The 23,714-nt window shown below is 42.0% G+C and overlaps 1 protein-coding gene across 2 annotated transcripts in view; it reads right to left on the minus strand.

Moving 5' to 3' along the window:
• Positions 1-23,714, minus strand: part of TTBK2 (tau tubulin kinase 2) — an 85,212-nt gene that overhangs the window by 59,453 nt on the left and 2,045 nt on the right. For both annotated transcript variants that reach the window (XM_072115648.1, XM_072115649.1), the window contains exon 2: positions 2,705-2,858. In XM_072115648.1, the coding sequence (XP_071971749.1) occupies positions 2,705-2,773 (69 nt within the window). In that variant the 5' untranslated portion in view covers positions 2,774-2,858. The remainder of the gene's footprint in view (positions 1-2,704; positions 2,859-23,714) is intronic.

Here is a 23,714-nt window from a genome sequence, read left to right on the forward strand (position 1 = left end):
ATGGCTTACTGCTAGATACAGGCTCATTCATTTCATACTAATTAAATTACCTTACAACAGGCCGTCTCATTTGTTATCCTCATGTCATATTGTATCATTACTTTGTAAACATTGACATTTTATCTTGTTTCATACATATATATATATTTATTATTGATGCATGTACAAGCCCATTTGTTGAAAAAAAAAACACATGTGCCTTTTACATAGGTTAAATTAGGTGGAACTAAACTATGTACATTACTACATGCAAAACCCACACAATTATCATTTCCCTAGAGGATGTCAAATATATTCTGGTGCGAAGGCGATTTGCATGAAGCCGTTCCTCATTTTGCATAGATTTTCTTACAAAACTTTTAATTATGTGTGAAGATGAATTTGTATTGTTTAGATCACCGATCATTACAGCATTAAGGAAAGAAAGGGAGACTGTACTATACTATACAGGTGGTCCCAAACTCAAGGACACCAGACTAACAGACCCCAGTTACAGATGGACCCCTCTGACCTCTGGTGAAGTCTCTGGATGTTACTATAGTCCCAGGCTGCAATGATCAGCTGTAAGGTCTCTGTAATGAAGCTTTATTGATAATTCTTGTTCCCATGATAGCACAAAAATATTTCAAAATCCAATTGTCACAGGGATTTTTCTTTTATATAGCGTTACAATTAGAACATATACCTGTTCAGACTTCCTTATAAATTCAACTTATGAACAAACCTAAAGAACCTATCCTGTACGCAACCCGGGGACCGCCTGTACTATGATATACATAATACTTCGTTAAAAAAAATTTATAATTTGCACAGAAAAAAATAAAAATGTTTGCAGATAAATGGGTATTCTCACTTCACACAACTATGGTCTATCCGAAATAAGTGTGTTTCCCAGAGAAGGACCTAAAGCTACTGTATTGAACATTTATGGCATATCCTGTGACTTTGACATAAATGTGAGATATGGGAACAGATTTTCCCATGACCTCTCCTAATCTTGAGCCACAGCTTTCTCTATTTAACTACCGATCTGCCACATCGCACAACAGCAAAGGAAAAAAAAAAAAAAAATCAATAAGACATGATCACAGAGGAAATCTGCCATGATAAACTAGGGACACTTACTCATAGATCCAGGGACTGTGACCTTGGTGATCTTCTTATAGTTGTTATCCATGGCCTCCTTCCTTCTATAATCAACTTTTATAATTATGCTAATGAACCAGAAGGGAGGGGGTTACCATAGCTTCTCTGTGCTATAACAAAATGGAAAATCCAGAGCAGCACAGCTAAAATTGGGTGCAAACACTGTAAATCCGAGCCTGAGATATCCAATGTATAATCCAGAGAAAGCAGCTGCACTCTAAACTGTGAAGCAAACAGGGCGTCGTTTTATTCCATGATGCAACGTTTTGGTGAGCAAGCATGAAAAAAGGTGACTTGCTCATCGAAACGTTGCATCATGGAATAAATAGACATCCTGTTTGTTTCACAATTTGGAGTCCTCTGTGCTATAGCTTCACAAGCTGTTACAAGGTCTCCTTTATCACTTCTGAATTATTAGCATAATTTTTAAAGTTGATTTTAGAAGGCAGCCATGGATAAAAAAAATTATAAGAAGATTACCATTAGGTGTAACAGTTTTGTTAATTTAACAGGTGAAAGACATGAACTGTGAACAGGTGAATTTGGAAAGGGAAACCTGTTCAACAAATGTCATTCACCTGTTAAATTAACAAAACTGCACCTAAAACCACCTCAAAGCAGATTGTGATGCAGTTTTATCTGCAACGTGTGACTGCACCCTGTCATCAATGGGGGAGCGACCACTGGGTTCCACGAATTAAAAAACTGAAGTCCTGCGTCAAACAGCTGATCTATTGCAAGTGTAATGATGATCATAGATTATTCAGCCCTGTTACCTGACAGTAGTGAGTCTAATTAGCATAATGACTACTAACACCAACCCCCAAAACAAGGCTAATTTGAGTCTCTAATGTCCGATCGGTGGTCCTGGCATGGAGTAAACAACCTGGCAACACCCACCTGAAAGTGGTGGGTCACCAATAATCATAATACATGAGAATAAGCCATGTTATTACAATTGTTAGGCTGAAAAAATACCACATCAAGCTTATACTCGAGTATATAAAATATACTTGTGGGGAGTGCCAGGGGTAAGTACTGCTGCTGCGCATTTCATTAGTAAGGGGAGGCTGCTGCTGGGCATTTCATTAGTGAGGGTAGGCTGCTGCTGGGCATTTAATTAGTAATGGGAAGTGGCTGCTGGGCATGTTATTAGTGAGGGGAGGCTGCTGCTGGGCATTTCACTAATAATGGGAAGTGGCTGCTGGGCATTTCATTATTGGGGAGGCTGCTGCTGGACAATTCATTAGTAATGGGGGGCCGCTGCTGGACATTTCATTAGTAATGGGAAGTGGCTGCTGGGTATTTCATTAGTGGGACTAATGTGACCCAAGGCTTATCCTGGAATCAATAAGTATTCCCACCTCGGCTTATATTCAGGTCAGCTTATACTCAAGTACATATGGAACTCATAAACATTGAGGGGAAGAAAGAAAATTGTTAGATGGGAAAAAAAAAACATACTTAATTTGTTAGCTTGCAAATATGTGATGTGGTATAAGCATCATTAAATGTTAACACGCTTTAAAAAAAAAAATGTAAGATGCAATTTACTCACCACTTTCCATCTTTCTTTAACCAGGACTCCTACGTTGAGGATATCTGGCTGTTCCCCTCCCCCACTCATTGCACTTGGTGCTGGAGCTGCTAAGCAGAACTTGTGTCACTGGAGATCATCTGGCTCCCAATGGTGGCTTCCATGTACCCAGTGTCTACAAAGACAAGATAAAAATGGTTTTCATTAGTGAGAAACCGTTACCAAAATATTACCTTTAGGCAATTAAACAGGACCTCCTCATAATCACAACATAGTAAAAGAGAAATGTACAATAAAGCAGGCACTTTATCAGATCTACAGACAAGCCAATCTTTTTATTGCTTCACATATTTCAGAATATATAAAGGAGGGAAGAAGCCATAGCGCACGAGAAGTGAAGTACAGCTTTTTGTTTTTTTTTTTACAGACCTCTACATTTTTTTAATAAAGTTGGACAACCCCTTTTAGTACCCGATTCACAATAACATTTGCACACCTAAGGTCTAGTTCACACCTGCATTCGGACCTTCATGTTTATTGTCAGCCACAATAATCTTGGAAGTCTAATGATTTCAATGGACTTTTAATCTCTTCCATTAGTGTGTGTTTCTTCCACTTCATTAGTGCTTCAATTATTTGAGTGGAAAATTGGACAGGAGCTGCAGCGCTCTCTTTTCTGATAACGGAAAACTAACAGAAAGGGTGCAAGCGGACATGAAAGGAAGCCACAGGTACATTGAAATAAATGGACATTTTAAACAGATCCATCAGTCTTCTGTAATAAGTGACAGAAAATAGTACCATTCAACGTAGGTGTGAACTGAGCCTTACTTTGAAAGCAGGTTGAAATATTGAATATTGATAACGCACTAAGTCAGCAGAAGCATACCGTTGGTACGCACCTTTCTAAACTTTTCACTCTTTGTTTCATTGCAGCCAATAAAAAAAAAAAAAAAAAAAAAAAAAAAAAAATGATATGTAAATATTTTTACTAATCTATTAAACAAGATTTATTAAAATAAATCGGTGGCCTCCATCATGCTTAGGGGTTTGCTCATGAAAAGTTCTCAAATTTTAATCCCCTGGTTATGTTTACACAAAGATAATTTTGACCCCTTACTTTGCATAAATATGGTTATTTTTTGAGACATTAACATACAGGATATAATGCAGGTCAACAAACAGTGGAGACAGCTATGTGTCTTGCTTACAGTTGGAATTTAGCTAGAGATGTAGTATGAAGGAAGGAGCTATGGGACTATAGGATTCGAGTCTCTAAACATGAACATGGCTGGTTGGGTTTGTGGTATATAACAGTTCCTACAGCTACAGGAAGTATTACATGGCAACTACTCCTCACAGTAAACACCAGATGAGACCAGATCCAGCACCGTGCATTGTGTGCTGTGGTCATGACACTGTAGTAATTGAATTGTACAATGCTGAGCACTGAATTGTGCAACTTACTGGAGTTCTTCTCATCTCAGATTTGGACATTCCTACCACTGGAGCCGAGATGTCTATAGGAGCTCAACTTCTATGCCTATTAAATGCATGTAAAGTACAGTAGTTACCCCTGAGATTTCCAAAAATGTCAAACACCACATATGGAAATCAGTTTCAGAGTTAAACTGATAAATGTCGCTGACCTCGTAGGAAAGAGTGCAGTAGAGAGCAGATGGAAGCGTCATCTATGTATGCAGCAGTAGCTCCGCAGGCGCAGGGGCTCCACAGCCGCAGTACTTGCGTGCTGGCCGGATTTCCCGAAATGAAACTTGTATAAAATGGACTGTACTCAGGATGCCAGTCCAGTCCTGTGGGTACAGGAAATCCCACCAGGGCATGGCACATGTTTCTCCAACTAAACTCGTTGTGGACCATACTTGGACATACTTGTGGGCAACAGGCTTAAAGGGGTATTCTCGTCTGGGCATTAACATTCAGTTTGATTAATCTGCCATTAATAAACATTTCTTCAATTAGATGTTATTAAAAAAAATGTTCCTGTGTGAAGATAATTTCTCATAAATGTAGTGATATGGTCCCTTAGAAACGAGATAGCTTCCTCGGATACGGCCACCTCTGCTGGAGTGATTGCACAAATAAACAAAAGGTTATTGTTTATAAAATGTCCGGGAGTTACTACAGGTCGCACAGCCGTCCTGTGGTAATGAACACTGAATCCTGGTGGTCCGGCAGGACCCTATAGCGCAAGTCTGGTCACCGCTGCCAGAGTGTGACGTGGTCGTATCCGAGGAAGCCATCTCGTTTCTAAGGGACAACATGACTACATTTATGAGAAATTATCTTCACACAGGATCATTTTTTTTAATAACATCCAATTGAAGAAATGTTTATATATGGCAGATTAATGAAACTGAATGTAAATGCCGAGACGAGAATACCCCTTTAATGCCTCAAATTTTGGTGGACAAGGTGTGCTCCCCGGACCGTGACCGGGCACCATAGGCATCAATGGAGACCGATATCTGGCCGCAAATGGTGCAGCTGGATATTGGTCCCCATTACGCTTGTGTGAATGAGCCCTAAGGGTAAAGCCAAACATGCAGCCATTGAGCATCCTAGGTTTCATTGTAGCTTGACCAAGAATTGTACGTCCACAATTTGCCACAATTTTCTTAAACAATGTTAAGATTCAGTTAACGATTGCTTTTTAAAATGGTCAATGTCTCCGTGGTGTTAGGGATACAGTTTAGAGATCAATAGAAAGCGATGGCTACTGTGGCAATGTTTTTCTTCAGAACCAGAAGGAAATGTATCCCTTAAAACAGGGCAGTTGAATTCAGGTCGGGTGACTGTGGAGGGCAGGTGATCCGGCGTAGTACCCCATTATTCTCCTTCTTGGTCAAATAGTCCTTACACAGCCTGGAGGGGAGTTTGGGATCATAAATGCAAACTGGATGGACTAGCATACCGCTGCAAGCTGCTGTGGTGACCATGCTGGTTCCGTATACTTTCAATTTAGAATAAACCCTCAACAGTGTCACAAGCAAAGCCCCCAACACCATCACACCTTCTCCTCCATGCTTCATGGTGGGAACCAGGCATGTAGAGTCCATTCATTCACCTTTTCTACGTCACACAAGGACACAGTGGTTGGAACCAAAGATCTCAAAGACTCATCAGTCCAAAGCACAGATTTCCACTGGTCTACTGTCCATTCCTTGTGTTCTTTAGCCCAAACAAGTCTCTTCTGCTTGTTGCCTATCCTTAGCGGTGATTTCCTATTTTACCATGAAGGCTGCAGCTCACAGTCTCCTCTTACCAGTTGTTGTAGAGACGTGTCTGCTGCTAGGACTCTGTGGGGCATTGACCTGGTCTCTCGTGAGCCAGTTTCTTTGCCTTGCTTAATGGTTTTTGCAACCGCACTTGGGGACACTTTCAAAGTTTTCCCAATTTTTCAGACGGACTGACCTTCATTCCTTAAAGTAATGATGGCTATTTGTTTTTCTTTACTTAGAATTTGTATTATGGCTAGAAAAAAGCAGCTACCCGACAGGGCACTTGGGATGCGAAAACCTTTTCTGGTGACTACCCAGCTCATCAAGAGAAGCCAAGAGTGTGTAAAGCAGTAATCAAAGCAAAAAAGTGGCTTCTTTGAAGAACCTAGACCAGTGGTGGCAAACCTATGGAACGGGTGCCAGAGGTGGCACTCAGAGCCCTCTCAATGGGACCCAAGTCATGGACAAAGATCAGCACACAGGACTCAAAGAATCTTCCTGCCGTCTCAGGCAACTCAAGATATGCTGCTCTCAGTGCTATTTTAACACAATGGGGGTCATTTACTAAGGGCCCGATTCACGGTTTCCCGACGTGTTACCCGAATATTTCCTATTTGCGCCTATTATCCCTGTATTGCCCTGGGATTTTGGCGCATGCGATTGGATTGTGGCGCATCGGCGCTGGCATGCACGCGGCGGAAATGGGGGGGGGGGCGTGGCCAAACGAAAACCCGACGGATTTGGAAAAACCGCCGCATTTAAAAAACAAAAAGTGTCGCGGAGCTTGCACTTACCTTCACCAGGAATAGGCCGGTGTACTTGAGTGCATTTCAGCGGACTTCAGCGCAGCAGCGCCACCTGGTGGACGTCAGAGGAACTACCTTAGTGAATCCCAGTCGGACCCGAATCCACCACAGAGAACGAGCCGCTGGATCACGAATGGACCGGGTAAGTAAATCTGCCCCAATACATCCTTGGCCACTTGGGACTGCATTGAAAAAATGTGTGAAAAGGACCGGATTATTTGTGGAGGTCCTGCTGACCCTATTCCTGTACAGGAGGATTCCAAATTTTGACCTTCTTATTTCAACTGTATTGGTGTCCTTAAGAGGCAGATACCATAAATATTGTGACAGAGTAGGGAGCAATAACTTACTGATTAAATAGTTTATTGCAAAGTGCCAACACAGCTAAGTGGATTTTGGTTGGAGTTTGGGCACTTGGTCTCTAAAAGGTTTGCCATCACTGACCGAGAATATACAACATATTTCCAGTTTTTTCACACTTCCGTTGTTAAGAATATAATTCCACCTGCGTCAATTCATAGTTTTGTTGCCTTCAGTGTGAATCAATTGAAAACAGAGCAGGAAGCAATTAGTTACATCTTAAAGTGGATTTGGCATCACAATGAATTTTAAATTGTGCATTCCACTGACCTAAGGAACGGCAGGGTTGGAGAAGATTCACACTGGGATGACCCTGGGAACCCTTCAAATGCATAGGGTGGGCAGTTGTTGCGAAAAGCGCCCTCTCCATGTCTAGGGAGAATGAGCACCTCTCTAGCAGGTCTCCAAGAGTGGAATACTTTGTAATTCCAGCTGGAATTATTGCCTGGGATGGCAACAGTTAACATATCTATTGTATCTAACCAATGATATGCTGTGTTCTTTACTGTAGAGCAAGCTGAAAGCTAGTTGGACAGTGCTGTCACCTCACTATGGGAGTATAAAAGCCCCTTGTGGGGTTTTACATGGTCAAAATGAGAAGCAAGTCTAGTGTGCAGCTCCTGCAGAGCTGCCACCCACACACAATAACAGAAAGCAGATCTGTTTCAGGCAGGAGACTAAGCCCCAGAACAGAGGTCCACTGTCTGGACTAGGCTCCATCTATACCAGCCCAGACAGAAGATACTACCAGACTGTAAGCAACCCTTAGTGCGGACCAGCTATCTCCTACCAGATTTCCAGTCTGCTAAACCTGCTGCTAATGTTATGCTGTTGCCTGCTGTTCAAGTTCCAAAAAAGAACCGTGAGTTGATTTGTGCAACGTGCCTCCAAGTGATCAATGGATCAGGCTGCTTCAACATCACAGCCTCCCTATGATCCTATCATCGAAGAACGGCTAGACCCCGGTGGGGGATGTTGCAAAAATGCAAGGAAGAAACATCCCATCATGACTCGTCTCCACCTTTGACTCCTTACAGGTCATTTAATTTACTACATTACTCCTTTTCTACATAAATGATGAATCTCCCAGAATATAGGACATTAAATCTCATCTCTGTACTCACTAACATGTTAGTAGTGGTTTGTTGATCTAAATTCTCATGACAAGGTTCTCTCTACAGTCATGGTCAAAAGTTTTGAGAATGACACACATATTATATTTTCACATGATCTGTTGCCCTATGGTTTTTATCACATACTCATAATATGATTGCACTTGTATTTCTGTAACAAAAGCTTTTATTGACACTTAGAATGAGTTACTGCAGCGAGTCAGTATTTGCAGTGTTGACCCTTCTTCTTCAGGACCTCTGCAATTCTCCCTGGCAGCTCTCAATCATCTTCTGGACCAAATCCTGACTGATAGCCATCCATTCTTGCACAATCAATGCTTGCATTTTGTCACAATTTGTTGGTTATTGTTTGTCCACCCGTTTCTTGAGGATTGACCACAAGTTCAATGGGATTAAGATCTGGGGAGTTTCCAGGCCATGGACCCAAAATCTCTATGTTTTGTTCCCAGAGCCATTTAGTTATCACCTTTGCTTTATGGCAGGGTGCTCCATCATGCTGGAAAAGGCATTGTTGATCACCAAACTGCTCTTGGACGGTTGGGAGAAGTTGCTCTTGGAGGACATTCTGGTCCCATTCTTTATTCATGGATGTGTTTTTAGGCAAGACTGTGAGAGAGCCGATTCCCTTGGCTGAGAAGCCGCCCCACACATGACTGGTTGCAGGATGCTTTACAGGTGGCATGAGACAAGACTGGTGGTATCGCTCACCTTGTCTTCTCCCAACAAGCTGTTTTCCACATGTTCCAAACAATCGGAAAGGGGATTCATCAGAGAAAATGACTTTCCCCCAGTCCTCAGCAGTCCACTCCCTGTACCTTTTATAGAATATCAGTCTGTCCCTGATGTTTTTTCTGGAGAGAAGTGGCTTCTTTGCTGCCCTCCTTGACAACAGGCCTTGCTCCAAGAGTCTCTGCAGTCTCACAGTGCGTGCAGATGCACTCACACCTGCCTGCTTCCATTCCTGAGCAACCTCTGCACTGCTGGTAGCCCCATCCCCAAGCTGAAACACTTAAGGGACAGTCCTGGGTGCCCTGGAGACATTTTGGCAACAATGGAACCTCTCTCCTTGAATTCCTTGATGATGCGATAGATTGGTGACTGAGGTGCAATCTTTCTAGCTGCGATACTCTTCCCTGTTAGGCCAGATTTGTGCAGTGCAATGATGACTGCACGTGTTTCTTTAGAGATAACCATGGTTAACAGAAGAGAAACAATGATGCCAAGCACCAGCCTCCTTTTAAAGTGTCTAGTGGTGTGATTCTTACTTAACCATGACAGATTGTTCCAGTAACACAGGTTTGGGTGTTGATGAGGACAGGGCTGGAGATCAATCACTGAAACGATGTTAGCTGCTCCTTTAAAGGCAGGCCTGCAATTAAGTTGAAATGTGTTTTTGGGGAAAAAAGTTAATTTTCTAGGCAAATATTGACTTTGCAATTAATTGCTGTTAAGCTGATCACTCTTTATAATATTCTGGAGTACATACACATTACCATTATAAAACCCGATGCAGTAGACTTTGTATAAATTAACATTTGTATAATTCTCAAATCTTTTGGTCATGACTGTAATAATGAGGGGGGGGGGGGGGAAGAACTAAAACATTCACACAATAATGGGCTGAGTTGTGCACATTATGCAGCAAAAGGTATTTACTATGCTATAAGAAAGCCGGTCTGAGAAAAAAAAAAAAAGTACTTGCTGTTGACACAGGAAATGTTTTCAATGCCTCTAGCAAATCTTAAGACAAGGACGGCAAAGACCTCAATTACTTCAGAGACTCGGGCATTTACTCCTAATTTATAATTGACCTCAGCTCCAGTACATTAACGTGTAGATTATAAAAGTACTACACATAGTGCAGGTTGTAACTAAAAAATATGCCCACATCAGCTGCCAATCCTTTCCATAAAATGGAAGGTCATGTGATTTCTAACCTTCCAGGGCCTTCTGACTATATTAAAAAGTACATAGGTCCTAGCAGGACGATTGGTCAAGGACAGATAAGATCACAGGACCCTCCATTTGCTGTAATTTTATGGACAGGATCGTCTGGCTGACGAGGTAAAAGATATTCCTGAACCAGGGGTTTCACTTTACATATCAAGAAAGCAGTGCAGAACTTTTCACAGTTATATATTGGTAAATTACCTAATATCCTTCCCACAACGCATCCTAAGTAATGCAAATCATGTGTTAGTGGAAATGCATATGCGTTTTAGATGCATGTATGAAAGAACACACTCAGATTGTATCAAACTTGTGATTACAGGAGCTATTGCCTAGATCTTCAGTTCTGTAACTCACAGAACCACAAGCCTGATGCGATCTTAAAGAGGAGATTCTTATCTCAACACAAAGGTATTATAAGAACCGAAGATAGGGATGTCTGAAGTGACGCTCCCCTTCCAGCCTCCAAACATGACTTATATCATGCAGAGTATGACTCTTCTCTGCTCACCTACAAATCACTTTGGAGGAAGAACATTTATTTATTTTTTCATAGGTAAACAGAAAAAAGAATATTTCATACCCCAATTGTGGGGCTAATAGGTTAGTGGGGTTAAATTTGATTCCCTTTAACAGCAGCGCTCCACTTGATAGTTATTTCCACATTTATGACATAGGATTCCACTTAATAAACCCAGTGAGGTAGAAGCTGTCCTGGTATATGTTAGTTTTGGATATTTGTGTAGAATGCACCACAGCCCCCAGCATGGCTCACACTACTGAACAATGTCAGGCTATGTGCAGGACTTGTCATAGAGAAGTTGCAGGTGTCATGAGGTCATGATAAGGAAGAGGACGGTGACATTTACATCATTTCTTGATTCATTAACCTTTACAGAAATGGCCTTTGTGTCCTGGTATTGGGTTTCCCAAGCAGAAATCATAATGAACAAAAGTAATCTGAACCTATTCCACAAAACGAAGCTTCTGTGAGGATCAGCAATGCTCGAGACATCATCATCCTGCTGAACGGCTGACGACATCGACTGTGCTGACTTTCAAGGTCACTTGTTTCTTTGCCAATGTTACATGTGAGGATCAATACGAATTACAGAATTGGAGAAAAAGAGAATTAGGAGTGTGGTAAAGAAGTGCCAATCTCCAGATTATCTGCTAAGTGTGCAGTGACGCGGCGTGTTCCTGGTCTGTTCTTGTTGCGTTCTTAAAACACACTGAAGAGTATGGTAAAAATGCAAGAGCGCACCGTGTCACCACAGCCCTAGAATTTAATCCAGTCCAGATAAATCTGGCATCTAAGGTAACACGCACAAGAACAAGTGCATTATGGGCCGCAGTCAGGGAAACAAGAGGCTGCGTGGCCACTCGGCTCACTCACGGTTCGGAGTGACTCGTTGCATGGGATGTGCCGCATTGCATTGTGAACAAGCAAAATAGAAGCTAATGAGGATTTCTATGGAGATCTGTGGTCCGCTTTGGAGAAAAACAGTCCTTGTGCTATCCGCTACAAAAGACATAGACACCAAAAACTATGTCTGAATGAGACATAGCGTACATATTAGAGTATAAGCTGAGTTTTTCAGCACAAAAAAAAATGTGCTAAAAAAAAAAAAAATTCGGCTTAAACGCATATATAAAAATCAACTTCATACTCACCTTTCTGACGTCCCCAGCAAGTCCTCCTCGTGCTTGCAATGGCATGTGCATGCTGGATGTGCACGCTGTGCCGTGGACACACTATAATGTCAACAGCGGCTGGCTATCTACTGGGGGCATGGAAGGGCGGACTGTGTGGCTCTATACTGTGGGCACAGGCGGGTAAATGGGCTGGCTGGCTAGCTATATACTGGGAGGCACAGGCAGGAGGACAGGCTGTGTGGCTCTAGACTGGGGGCACGGGTGAGCGAACAGGCTGTGTGGCTCTAAACAGGGGGTACTGGAAGGTGAACAGGCTGGCTGACTATATACTGGGGGCACGGGCAGACGGGCTGGCTAAATACTGGGGGACAAAAGGCTGGCTATATACAGGGGGAAGAAGGCTATGACCAATGCATTTCCCACATTAGGCCAGTGGCACATGTGGCGTTTGAGCCCATTTTTGGGCCGTTTTTAAGCAGTCTGTTGAAAAATGCATGCGTTTTTGACCAGTTTTAATTAAGATTATTGGTAAAACAGGTCCAAAACGTATGCGTTTTCAAAAAAACGCTTAAAAATGTTTTTAAGGTTTAAAACACCACGTGTGCCGCCGGCCTTAGGCTTATACTCAAGTCAATGGGTTTTCCCAGTTTTTTCGTGGTAAAATTAGGTACAGCTTATATTCTGGTCGGCTTATGCTTGAGTATATACGGTAAATGATTTGTAAAGCGCAGCAGAATTTGACGGATATATAAAGATTATTAAGTGGCTTGAGCAGTTTTTTCTCCCGTCATTGGTGCATGAGTTGACCTCACTCTTTGATGACACATGGGCCACCAACAGCGGACCTAAGAACTGTTGTTTGAAAATTATGAAACGCAAACGTTCCTGTGCAGGTAGGCTGAGGCTGTGATCCAACAATGCGTTTTACCCTGGTTTCCTACGGTTTCTCTAAAATTTGCGATTAACTGTTCACTTTTGCAATAAAGTTGTGCCAAAATGATCATGTTATCTATCCTAAGAATTTGCTTCCTTTTTTTACTATATCATTTTCATGGCTCTGGCTATGATGAAATAAAAGGCAGCAAATGCATGAAGCTTTAGTCCCCATCCCCCACCCCGGAGACTTCCTTTCACTATTCACTCCAATGCCATGAATGACTATCCCTATGGACACAAACAACATAGAGGCTGTCACTTTTCAGGGACAGATACCCAGAGGAACGTGGACTGCAATTAGGAAACTGAAACAAGAGAAAACCTGTCAATAGACCATCTGTATCTCTTAAGGGTACAAGTAGTTCGCTGTCAGAAGACGTCTCCTGGAAAGGTTTCTATAAAAATATTGACACATCTAACTTTTACTACTGTCAGAATTGGGCAATTATCGCTTTCAATCCGTAACCTCTACCAAAGTGTCCAATAATAAAGGGAGTACAACCAGTCCTAATTAATTAAAAAAAAAAAAAAAAATAACAAAAACACAAATTGTTGTATTTGCTAAACACAGGAATAATTTGTCCTGGTCATTGCCTAGCAACAAGCGCTGCAGTAGGTGGATGAGAGCCGAAAATAATTATTGTAATCAATTGTAATATTCACAGAATGATCATCATAGTATAGAACCATTACATCCGAGTCCTTAATACCACGCGCAGTTCTAATAATAATAATTCTTTATTTATATAGCGCACACAGATTACGCAGCGCTGCACAGAGCTTGCCAAATCAGTCCCTGTCCCCATGGGGCTCACAATCTAATCAACCTACCAGTATTTTTTTGAGTGTGGGAGGAAACCAGAGGACCCGGAGGAAACCCACGCAAACACAGAGAGAACATACAAACTCTTTGCAGATGTTGACCTGGGTGGGAATCGAACCCAGGACGCCAGCGCTGCAAGGCAGAAGTGCTACTCACTCAGCCACCGTGCTGCCCTTATGAATCAAACAGTGGATCTAAAAGTATAGGAGCGTCAGAAGCAACCAAATGAGATACAGTTCCTAAGTGTTGACAAACTTCAGTCAATTGGTATAATGCAGCGACATTACAGGGGTTGGCCAGGTTCTGGGAGCAAATTGACTAAAATGTAAAAAAAATTCTATACGCACTAAACTTTTTTTTTTTTCAATGTTTACACAGTGGCTGCAGTTTTGTATTTCAAGACAATGGGGCTTATTTACTAAGGGTCCGTCCGCACTCTCGTCGTTTTTTCCAGCGTTTTCGGGATTTGCTCCACTGGGACAGGTATTTAACATGGGATTGTGTCGCATGTTATGGGATTGTGGCGCAGCGGCATCAGCTGCAACAGAAAACGGGGTGGGGGCATGATTTGGACTGAGCGCGGGATTTAACTTTCAAATTGTGTCGCAAGATCAAGCACTTACATGCACCAGGAAGAAGAAGGTGAACTCAGGTGGGCCTGAGCGGGGAAGCGACACATGCAGGATGGGTGCACAATCTTAGCGAATCGCGGCACAGTGCATTATCATCGGATAATCAGTTCTGGGAACTCCTCCGGACGGGTAAGTAAATGTGCCCCATAATGGAGAAAGGTTGCAAAAAGTGGCCAATAAATGCCTCATATACAGCAACATGTGTATTTTTGTATCACACTGTGAGAAAATGGTTGCAAAGTCATTTCATTGAAGGGCTATTCCCACTTCGGCAAATTAATGTTATTGTTTGAATGATGAAAAATGAAACAATTTTCCAAGATTTATCAATTCCGCAGAGTTTTCTGGATCTCTGCTTGCTGTTGTTCTATAGAAAGCTGCTGTGCTTACTTCCAATAAACAGAAATCTGACCATGGTCACACAGGTGCACGGCTCGTTAGTATTATAGAGAGTAATCAGAGCTGTGGGTTATAACGAGCCGTGCACCTGTGTGACCATGGTCAGATTACTGTCCACTGGTAGTAAACATAGAAGCTTTCTATAGAATGACAGCAAGCAGAGATCTAGGGAACTGAGGAATTGATGCAGAAAGTATATTGGAAAATTGTATAATTATTAAACAAACAATGTAAATGACTTTCTGAAATGGAACACCCCTTTAAGTGAAACAAAAGGAATTCTCAAAGGAATTCTACAAATATAAGTTTATTAGGAGCTGCGCACCTGTAATTTGGCTAAAAAATTATTTTTATCATTAGTTAAAGGACATCTACCATTAGTATGACTGCTAGCAGATGTGTAGAACTCACTTGCTTGTCTTCTTTGCTGGTAGTGTCCTTATTATGTTCGGGAATAGCGCAATATTAAGCTTTGAGAGAGACGGTGACGTCAGAGAGGCAGGGCTGGGAGAGTGCGGGGCGTGAGCCCTCTCCAAGCTCTTTAGGCGGGACTATGACAGAGCGGGTGTTCAAATACGCCAATACGGAAAGGCTAATCTGCATATTTAAAAAAAAACTCTTTTTCTTGAATATTGCTCTGTTCCTGAACATAATAAGAACACGTCCAGGACCTGCTAAAGATGACAAGCATGTGAGTACTACATAGTTACCAACAGTCAAACTGATGATAGGTGTCCTTTTAAGGAAATTTACCATCAAAATCCATAATGATAAACCCAGGACATTACTCATAGGTCTAGGCACTGTGACTGTGGTAATCTTCTTATAGTTGTTATACATGGACTCCTTCCTTCGAAAATTAGCCCCAAAGGGCTATTTTCCGTTATATAATAGTTTTTATATTTTGATAGACCGGAGATTTTGAGACACGGCGATACCTAACATGTTTGTGATTTTTACTATTTATTACATTTTATATCAGTTCTAGGGAAATGAGGGGGGAGATTAGAATTTTTAAGTTTTTATTTTTACAACTTTTTTTTAGACCCTCTAGGGTAGATGGCCTGACTAGGGTAGTCTGATTGTTCCTACAATATACTATAGTACTACTGTATTGCAGTAGATGGCATTTTTACACAGTATTCATTACAATGAGCCACTGCCTCATTATAACAAAACAACAGAAACCATACAGCCTCGAGTCGCCTTCTTTTAAATGTCGGCAACATCGGAAGGGTGAATACACACCATCAGTGTAGCACCGATAGCGGGTATTAGCAGTGGGTGTTTGCTGCAATATGCAGCAAACCCCACCTCTGTATGAAGAGGGCTCAGCCAGTGAGCACTCTCCCTACAGCCTCTACACCTCTGTGCCGTAAATGTATGGCGCAGAGCGTGAAGGAGTTAATGGTGAATAAAGCTAGAAGCTGGAGAGGAGGAGGGATGAGAGATGTCAATGGGGACAGATATGCAGCAGCAAATGGAGCACTCACATATTGGTCCCCATTATGTTCGTGTGAATGTACTCTAACATTTGGCCAGAACTATGATCACATGTGCAATAAAAAGGGCTAATTCAAGCATCTGTAGAGTGGAGTGACTCCAGCACCACACATTGTACAGTGGTTGTGCTTTATATGGCAGGAAAGGCTAATATACTGGAATTGGACTGAGCTGGCCTCATTTGCTTGGGAAGCAGGGGCATAACTACAGGGGAAGCAGCGCTATGGGGCCCACAGTGTCGAGGGGCCCTTGCATCCATGGTATCGGGTGTGAATATGCGTGTATTTGTTATGTGTACTTGTTGTATATGATACTGTATGTATGTGTGTATAAGCTGCATGTATGTATATATGGTGTGTATATACTTTATGAATAGTTTAAAGGGGTAAGTGGGGTCCCATGCAGAAGTCCGCTATGCCTCTACTAGTTACGCCAAAAATTGGAAACTGATCTGTCAAGTGGATCATTCCACATCGGTCACAATTATTGCAGCTGCTTAAAAATGGAAATCACACGATTGTCTGTTTAAACCACGATTGTCTGTGGTTTGGAGCAGGTTTCAAGTTTATAGTAATCTACACTTTGTTTTAGAATTTCAAAGCAGAATTTGTCATAAATCTGTCGTGTCTGAACATGTCCCCATTGTTGAAACAACCTGTCATCATAGTGGATTTAAAGGGAATCCATCAGGCTGAACAAAACAGTCCAAGCTGCAGACAGCAAACCACGTGGCAGGAGTTTGTAGGAAAATATTAAGTGGGTTATTCATTTCTATTCCTGCCTATGTTAAAATGTAAACATTGGGGGAGATTTATCAGAAGTGTCTGAGAGCAAAACTGTTCTAGTTGCCTGTGGCAACCAATTGGAGCTTAGCTTTCATTTTCCCACAGCTGTTTAGGAAATTAAAGCTGAGCTCTGATTGGTTCCCAGGAGCCACTAGAACAGTTTTACCTCAGACACTTCTGATAAATCTTCCTCGACTGCACAGTTAACACAATAAACGCAATGTTAACAAATGTAATTTTATTTACAAACTATGAAAATGCGGACTCGGAGACTGACTAGAGCAGTGAATCGGTCACCACATTTTTCACAAATACAGCTAGTGGCAGGTTCCCATAGAGCCCTAGTAACTAACTGACACCTTTCTTTTAGCTAAAAATTGTTTCCCTTAGATGCCCATATAATCAACTTTATAATTTTACATGGTATCCAGGGATATCTATAGCGAGTTGGCTTCCTCGGGCTGGCATCATCACAGGTACTTTAGCCTCTTAACATTCACAAACTGTACCCCATGCATATATATCTGGTCCTGCATGGACTTCTACTCCTCTCCATCCTCCATGAAGGCTGCTGTGATTTCGTTGATCAGAGATATATATGCATATATATATAATATATAGATATTATATATATATGCATGGGGTACAGTTTGCCGATGTTAGAAGGCTAAAGCACCTTGGATGACGTCGGCCCAAGGAGGCAACACCCCTGCTCAACTTTACCTACGTGCGATGCTGTCCCTTTTACTATGATAACTGTAATTTCTGTACCAACCTGGTGATATTTTTTTCCATATTGGTTTTACAATGAAATTGTAATTTTAATAAAGACTCTGGAATCTTTTTCTGCCTCCTTTTGTTGATAACGGGGGTCTTAGTGGTGTGGATAGGTGGAAAATGTCACCCCTTTAAAGGGAACCTGTCAGCAGAAAATGACCTAATAAACCAGTACCAGTAGGTTGTCAAGCAGCCGTACACGTTCCAAATCTTGTTTCTCTCATGGCACAGGATGAAGGCATTATCCAGAAAATCAACTTTGAAGTGAGATGTAAATTGGTTGTATAAATTCAAGGAGGTGGAAATTTTAACACTGAAGTTAAGCCTTCTCTTCCTCAGAAATCCTCTTCACTATAAATGATGGGTTTCCATCAAGACACATCAAAAACCAGATCTCCTGAAGTCTAATGGATGATTTCAATCAAGGAGGAGGAGGCATTTATATTTCCTCACTTTGACTTCAGTGTTAAAATCTCCGCCTCCTTGACTTTATACAACTAATTTACATCTCACTTCTAAGTTGATTTTTTGGATGAAGCCAACCCACTGGGACACAAAAGAAATAACTAGAAGGTGTTACACTGTTTGTCTATATTCTGGAAGTGGTTTATTAGATCAATTGCTGATGACAGGTTCCCTTTAAGCTCTGGACCTTTTAGCTTCACATATACAAATTATGCAACAAATTCTGCATGACGCAGAATATATAAAATTTTTCATTCCAATCTACAAGCAGACACGCCAAATAAACATGCACACAAAATGTATTTTTCATGTGTGTGTGGCCACTTGGACACAACATGTGCAGGTATACGGAATACACAGGGGAGGACCTTTGTTTGCATCCCATGTGACATCTGAGGGTGAGGTCCACTCGTGCGCGATGACAATTGAAAATGACGGTCCATGATGGGCCTCATGCTTGTTGCTGTCAAATCTTCAGCCGAGTGCATGAGCCCACAGAGGCAAATGAGGATGCGTTCTAGCTGTAGGAAATACGATTAGCACACGTCCTAATTTCGGCGTCACGTGCAGGTAGCTCCAAGCCATTGTTTTTGTGGCTCGTTCACTTCCTCATTTCTTTCTAGGCGCTCATATACACAGCTGTGGCTTCCTTAGGCGGTGTTCACATGTGCAGTTTACATTGTGTTTTGCATCGCAATACAAATGCTGAGGGAGATGGCCAATTTCATAACCACTAACACTATGTTTTGTAAACAAAAATGTTAACATATATGTTAACTAATAATAACTAGAGTTATTTCACCTGAAAATGCCAAGTGCCAGAATTACTGAAGGTTTTTCCCAACTCCTCGGAAAATGTGGCATGTCCTCAGTAAAATGAAATATTGTCGTGGTTACATTGCGTTTCCACTGCATCTGCTAAAACGCAATGTAACCTTGGCATGTAATCAAGGCTGAAGCCAGTGAAATGCGTCAAAAACGCACCGCACAACGCGACGCAACGCAAGCTGCCGGAACATGGAGACTAAGGGTGATGCCACACATGGCGTTTTTAACCCTTTTTTGGTCCATTTTTAAGCAGTCCGTCCAAAAACGCCCGCGGTTTTGAAAAATGCATTTGGTTTTTGAAAATGCATGCGTTTTTTAACTGACTTTTAAAAACAAACCAAAAACGTGTTCAAAACTCCATGTGTGGCATCACCCTTAGCAATATGGTAGGCCGGTCCAAACAATGGCCATGGAAATGACATATCAGGAGAAGGCAATAGGTGGTCACTGAACACTGCATTTTGAAACACATTACAACAGCTGAGGAGAGGGGATTTTACCAATTACATTATTGTTAACATGTCCGTTAACAAGTGTTAACATTGCCTTTAAAATGAGTTTCGAAAACACAAATGTTAAATGTAATTAGGCAAATCACCTCTCCTCTGCTGTTACAATGCAACCAAAACACAACGCGTGAACGCACCGTAAATGCCCTCACATGTTACTAAACGCGCATGTTCATATAACCCTATAAAGACACCAAGCACTTTCTCAGGAACTAAAGTTGAGGTAGGAGAGTCTCAGGGTGCGGTCACACGTCGCGTTTAAAAACGCATAGGAATAGCTGAAGAGTGATTTGCCTAATTAAACACCTCTTAACACTTGTGTTTACAAAATGCATGTGTTAACCGCGATGTTAACACATGCGTTAACAATGTGTTAACAACGCGTTAACTGTTGCGTTTTGTAAACACAGGTGTTAGCAGCTGTTTAATTAGGCAAATCACTCTCCAGCTATTGCAATGCATTTTTAAACGCAAAGTGTGACCGCACCCTCACGGACACACCACGGTAGCCAGAGACGGAGCACAGACATCATGGCCATTTTTTCTTCTATAACCAGTGTCTCATAACTGGAAATCATCCAATAAAAGCGGCTCCATGCTGTTACTATACTACACATTTACCATGTGGGTGGATGTATATTGGACGTGTTACATAATACACTCACAGCAATGTCTGCAGAAATCTGACTCACATCTCACACCTCCCAGCATCCTTTATGTGCCACTACTCCTCGGATAAATCTTCACCCAGAGTTCAGTGTAGATGATATGCCAAAATCTGGATGACCACCACGTGTTCATTTCTCATGTGCTTTCACAATGGTCAGCCCCACGCAGATTAGTCTTTATTCAATGGGACAAATCAGCATTTAGATGTGGAGTGCTCAGCCACGTGGATGTACCATTGTGCCAATACCAGACGGATGGATCCTTGTCACTATTTTAACATGGCAGTAGTGGATTTGGATATATGTGGTTTGGGAGGCAGCCCGGGGCTCAAGGCTTCTAGGGGGCCCTGACCACCTGAGCCAATTTCCCAGTAAGTTGTGGAGATAGTAATAAGAAGGCCCTCCAGCCTGAAATCCTCAATCTCTCAACACACACAATATAGACACATACACAAAACGGTTCCTTTCAGGACCATTGAAGGTCCGCAAACTACAGTAGTAAAAGTGGACAGAAGAGACCCCTCTCCTTTCCCCAAGAATCTTGATTCTAGTAACATATGAAGAAAGCAAATCCAATGTAATAGTTCTAATGGCCCTAAAATTTCGACCAGGGTCCTGGGCCGTCTTAAGCCGCCCCTGTAAATCAGGGCCAAAACCAAGAGTAAGTTCAAAATATGGAAGGGCGCGTTCACACGTTGAGTTTTGGTTGCGTTTTCATTGCGTTCTAAAACGCATTACAACAGCTGAGATTAGGTGATTTGCCTAATTACATTACTATTTACATTTGTTAACAAAACGCATGTGTTAACATATTGTTAACTCACATGTTAACATATTTACAATGCGTTTTGTAAACGCAAACGTTAAGAGTAATGTAATTAGGCAAATCACCTCATCTCAGCTGTTGTAATGCGTTTTAGAACGCAACGAAAACACAACCAAAGCTCAACGTGTGAATGCGCCCGAAGAGATACATATCTTTGTATGAGGCTGTCTGGACTAATTCAGCCTGCGAAATACAGACAGCATTATAGCAATATTATCTGGGCTTAAAGGGGTTGGCCATGTAATGTGTGTGTAAGTGTTGGGGGCAGGATATTTACCAATATACATCTATTAAAAGTTTCTTTATATGTTGAATAATACCCACGGTTCAGAAACGTCTTCTACCTCGTCAGCTGTCATTCTTGCCCATAATATAACCGCAGATGGAGGCTCATGTGAGCTCTAACTGTCCATGAGCAATGCATCTTCCATGGCCTTGACTTTGTATTCATGAATGCCATCATAAGGTCCTGAAAGGTAGATTGGTCGTGGACAGTTAGAGATCACATGACCCTCCACCTGTGGTCATTTTATGGACAGGAATGTCTAGTTCATGAAGTAAATGACATTTATGAACCAGGGACAAGGTCGGCTCCAGGTTTCAGTAGGCCCCTCAACAAGAGAGCCTCAGTAGGCCCCTTTGCAGTGAACTCTTGTGATAGTTACTTTCTGAATAATTAAAGCTAAAATGTTCCCAAACAACATTGCTCAAAAAAATTGAAGGGAACACTTGAACAACACAATATAACTCCAAGTAGATCAAACTTCTGTGGAATCAGAGTTTTCACTTAGGAAGCAACACTGATTGACAATCAATTTCACAGGCAATAAGCAAGACACAGTCAATAAAAGGATGGGTTCTGCAGGTGGGGTCCACAGACTACTTCTCAGTACCACTGCTTCCTGGCTGAAGTTTTGGCCAATTTTGAATGTTGGTGGTGCTTTCACACTCTTGGTAGCAGAAGACTGTACAACCCACACAAGTGGCTCAGGTAGTGCAGCTCATCCAGGATGGCACATCAGCACGAGCTGTGGACAGAAGGTTTGCTGTGTCTGAAAGTGTCCAGAGGCTGGATGCGCTACAAGGAGACAGGCCAGTTCACCAGGAGATGTGGCGATCAGCAGGTTCACACCGAGCAAAGTGACAGACGTGAGAGAGTCTGGAGATGCCGTGGAGAGCGATCTTCTGCCTGCAACATCTTTCAGCATGATTGGTTTGGCAATGGCCAGTAATGGTGTGGGGGCCGCACAGCCCTCTGTGTGCTCCCCAGAGGTAGCCTGACTGCCATTCGGTACCGAGATGAGAGCCTAAGACCCCTTGTGAGACCATATGCTGTGGTTGGCCTTGGGTTCTCCTAAAGCAGGACATTGCTAGACCTCATGTGGCTGGAGTGTGTCAGCAGTTCCTGCAAGATGAAGGCATTGAAGCTATGGACTGGGCCGCTCGTTCCCCAGAGCTGAATCTGATTGAGTACATATGGGACCTCATGTCTTGCTCCATCTTCCAACGTTGCACCACAGACTGTACAAGACTTGGCGGATGCCTTAGTCAAGGTCGGTGAGGCAATCCCTCAGGAGACCATCCGCTTCCTCATCAGGAGCATGCTAAGGCGTTGTAGGTAGGTCATACAGGCACGTGGAGGTCACATACAATACAGACCCTCATTTTGACTTGTTTTAAGGACATTGCATTCCAAAGGTGGATCAGCCTGAAGTGTGCTGTTCCCTTGATGATTTTTTTTTGTGATTTTGTTGTCAGCACATTCAACTTTATACAGAACAAAGTATTTAATAAGAATATTTCAGTCATTCAGATCTAGGATGTGTTATTTGATGTGTTCCCTTTTTAGCAGTTTATGTACAGCAAATTCATGGTTCTATTGTATACAGCACCCCCCGCATGGATTCATCATATATGGCCCCCTCACTGCTCACCAGGCGCTGCCAGGCTACTGGGAACCGAGGTTAGGCAGTGTGGGCCCCGCCAGCAGCTTTGGGCCCGGCATTTGCCCAGCTGTGCCTGGTGCTGGCCCAGACCAAGGGCTTCATTTTACATATCAAAAAAGTGCAGAACATTAATAGATGTACAGGCGGTCCCTTACTTAAGGACACCCGAATTACAGACAACCCATAGTTAAAGACGGACCCCTGTGCTCACTGTGACCTCTGGTGAAGCTCTCTGGATGCTTCACTATAGTTCCAGACTGCAATGATCAGCTGTAAGGTGTCTGTAATGAAGCTTTGTTGATAATCCATGGTCCCTTTACAGCAAAAAAAATTTAAACTCCAATTGTCACTGGGGCAAAAAAAGAATTTGTCCAGATCTACAATTATAAAATATACAGTTTTGACTTACATACAAATTCAGGGACTCCTAGTTTCATAGACAGGTTATGCTACTACCGTAGAAATCGGGGGCATTCTGGGAAATACATCTTTTGTGTTTTATGTCCTGAATATGGCCATGTGAAGGCAGCCATATACTTTTCCTGTGTACAATCCTCTCCTGGTTTTGGCTTAAAAACTCTTGATGCAAAAACACTGATCGCCTTTTCCAATTAAATAAATAATAAGAACAAGAATAATAATAATACAATTAATAATAATAAATATAATCATAAAAATTAAATAATGGTACTATATATATGTTTTACATACAATTTTATTACCGTAATAAAAGAAGGTCATAAATTCAGGGGCTAAATTGTAATCCATTTCTTAGAAATTAGTGGTT

This window comes from Engystomops pustulosus, chromosome 7 (assembly GCF_040894005.1).
Source record: "Engystomops pustulosus chromosome 7, aEngPut4.maternal, whole genome shotgun sequence".
Taxonomy (NCBI): domain Eukaryota; kingdom Metazoa; phylum Chordata; class Amphibia; order Anura; family Leptodactylidae; genus Engystomops; species Engystomops pustulosus.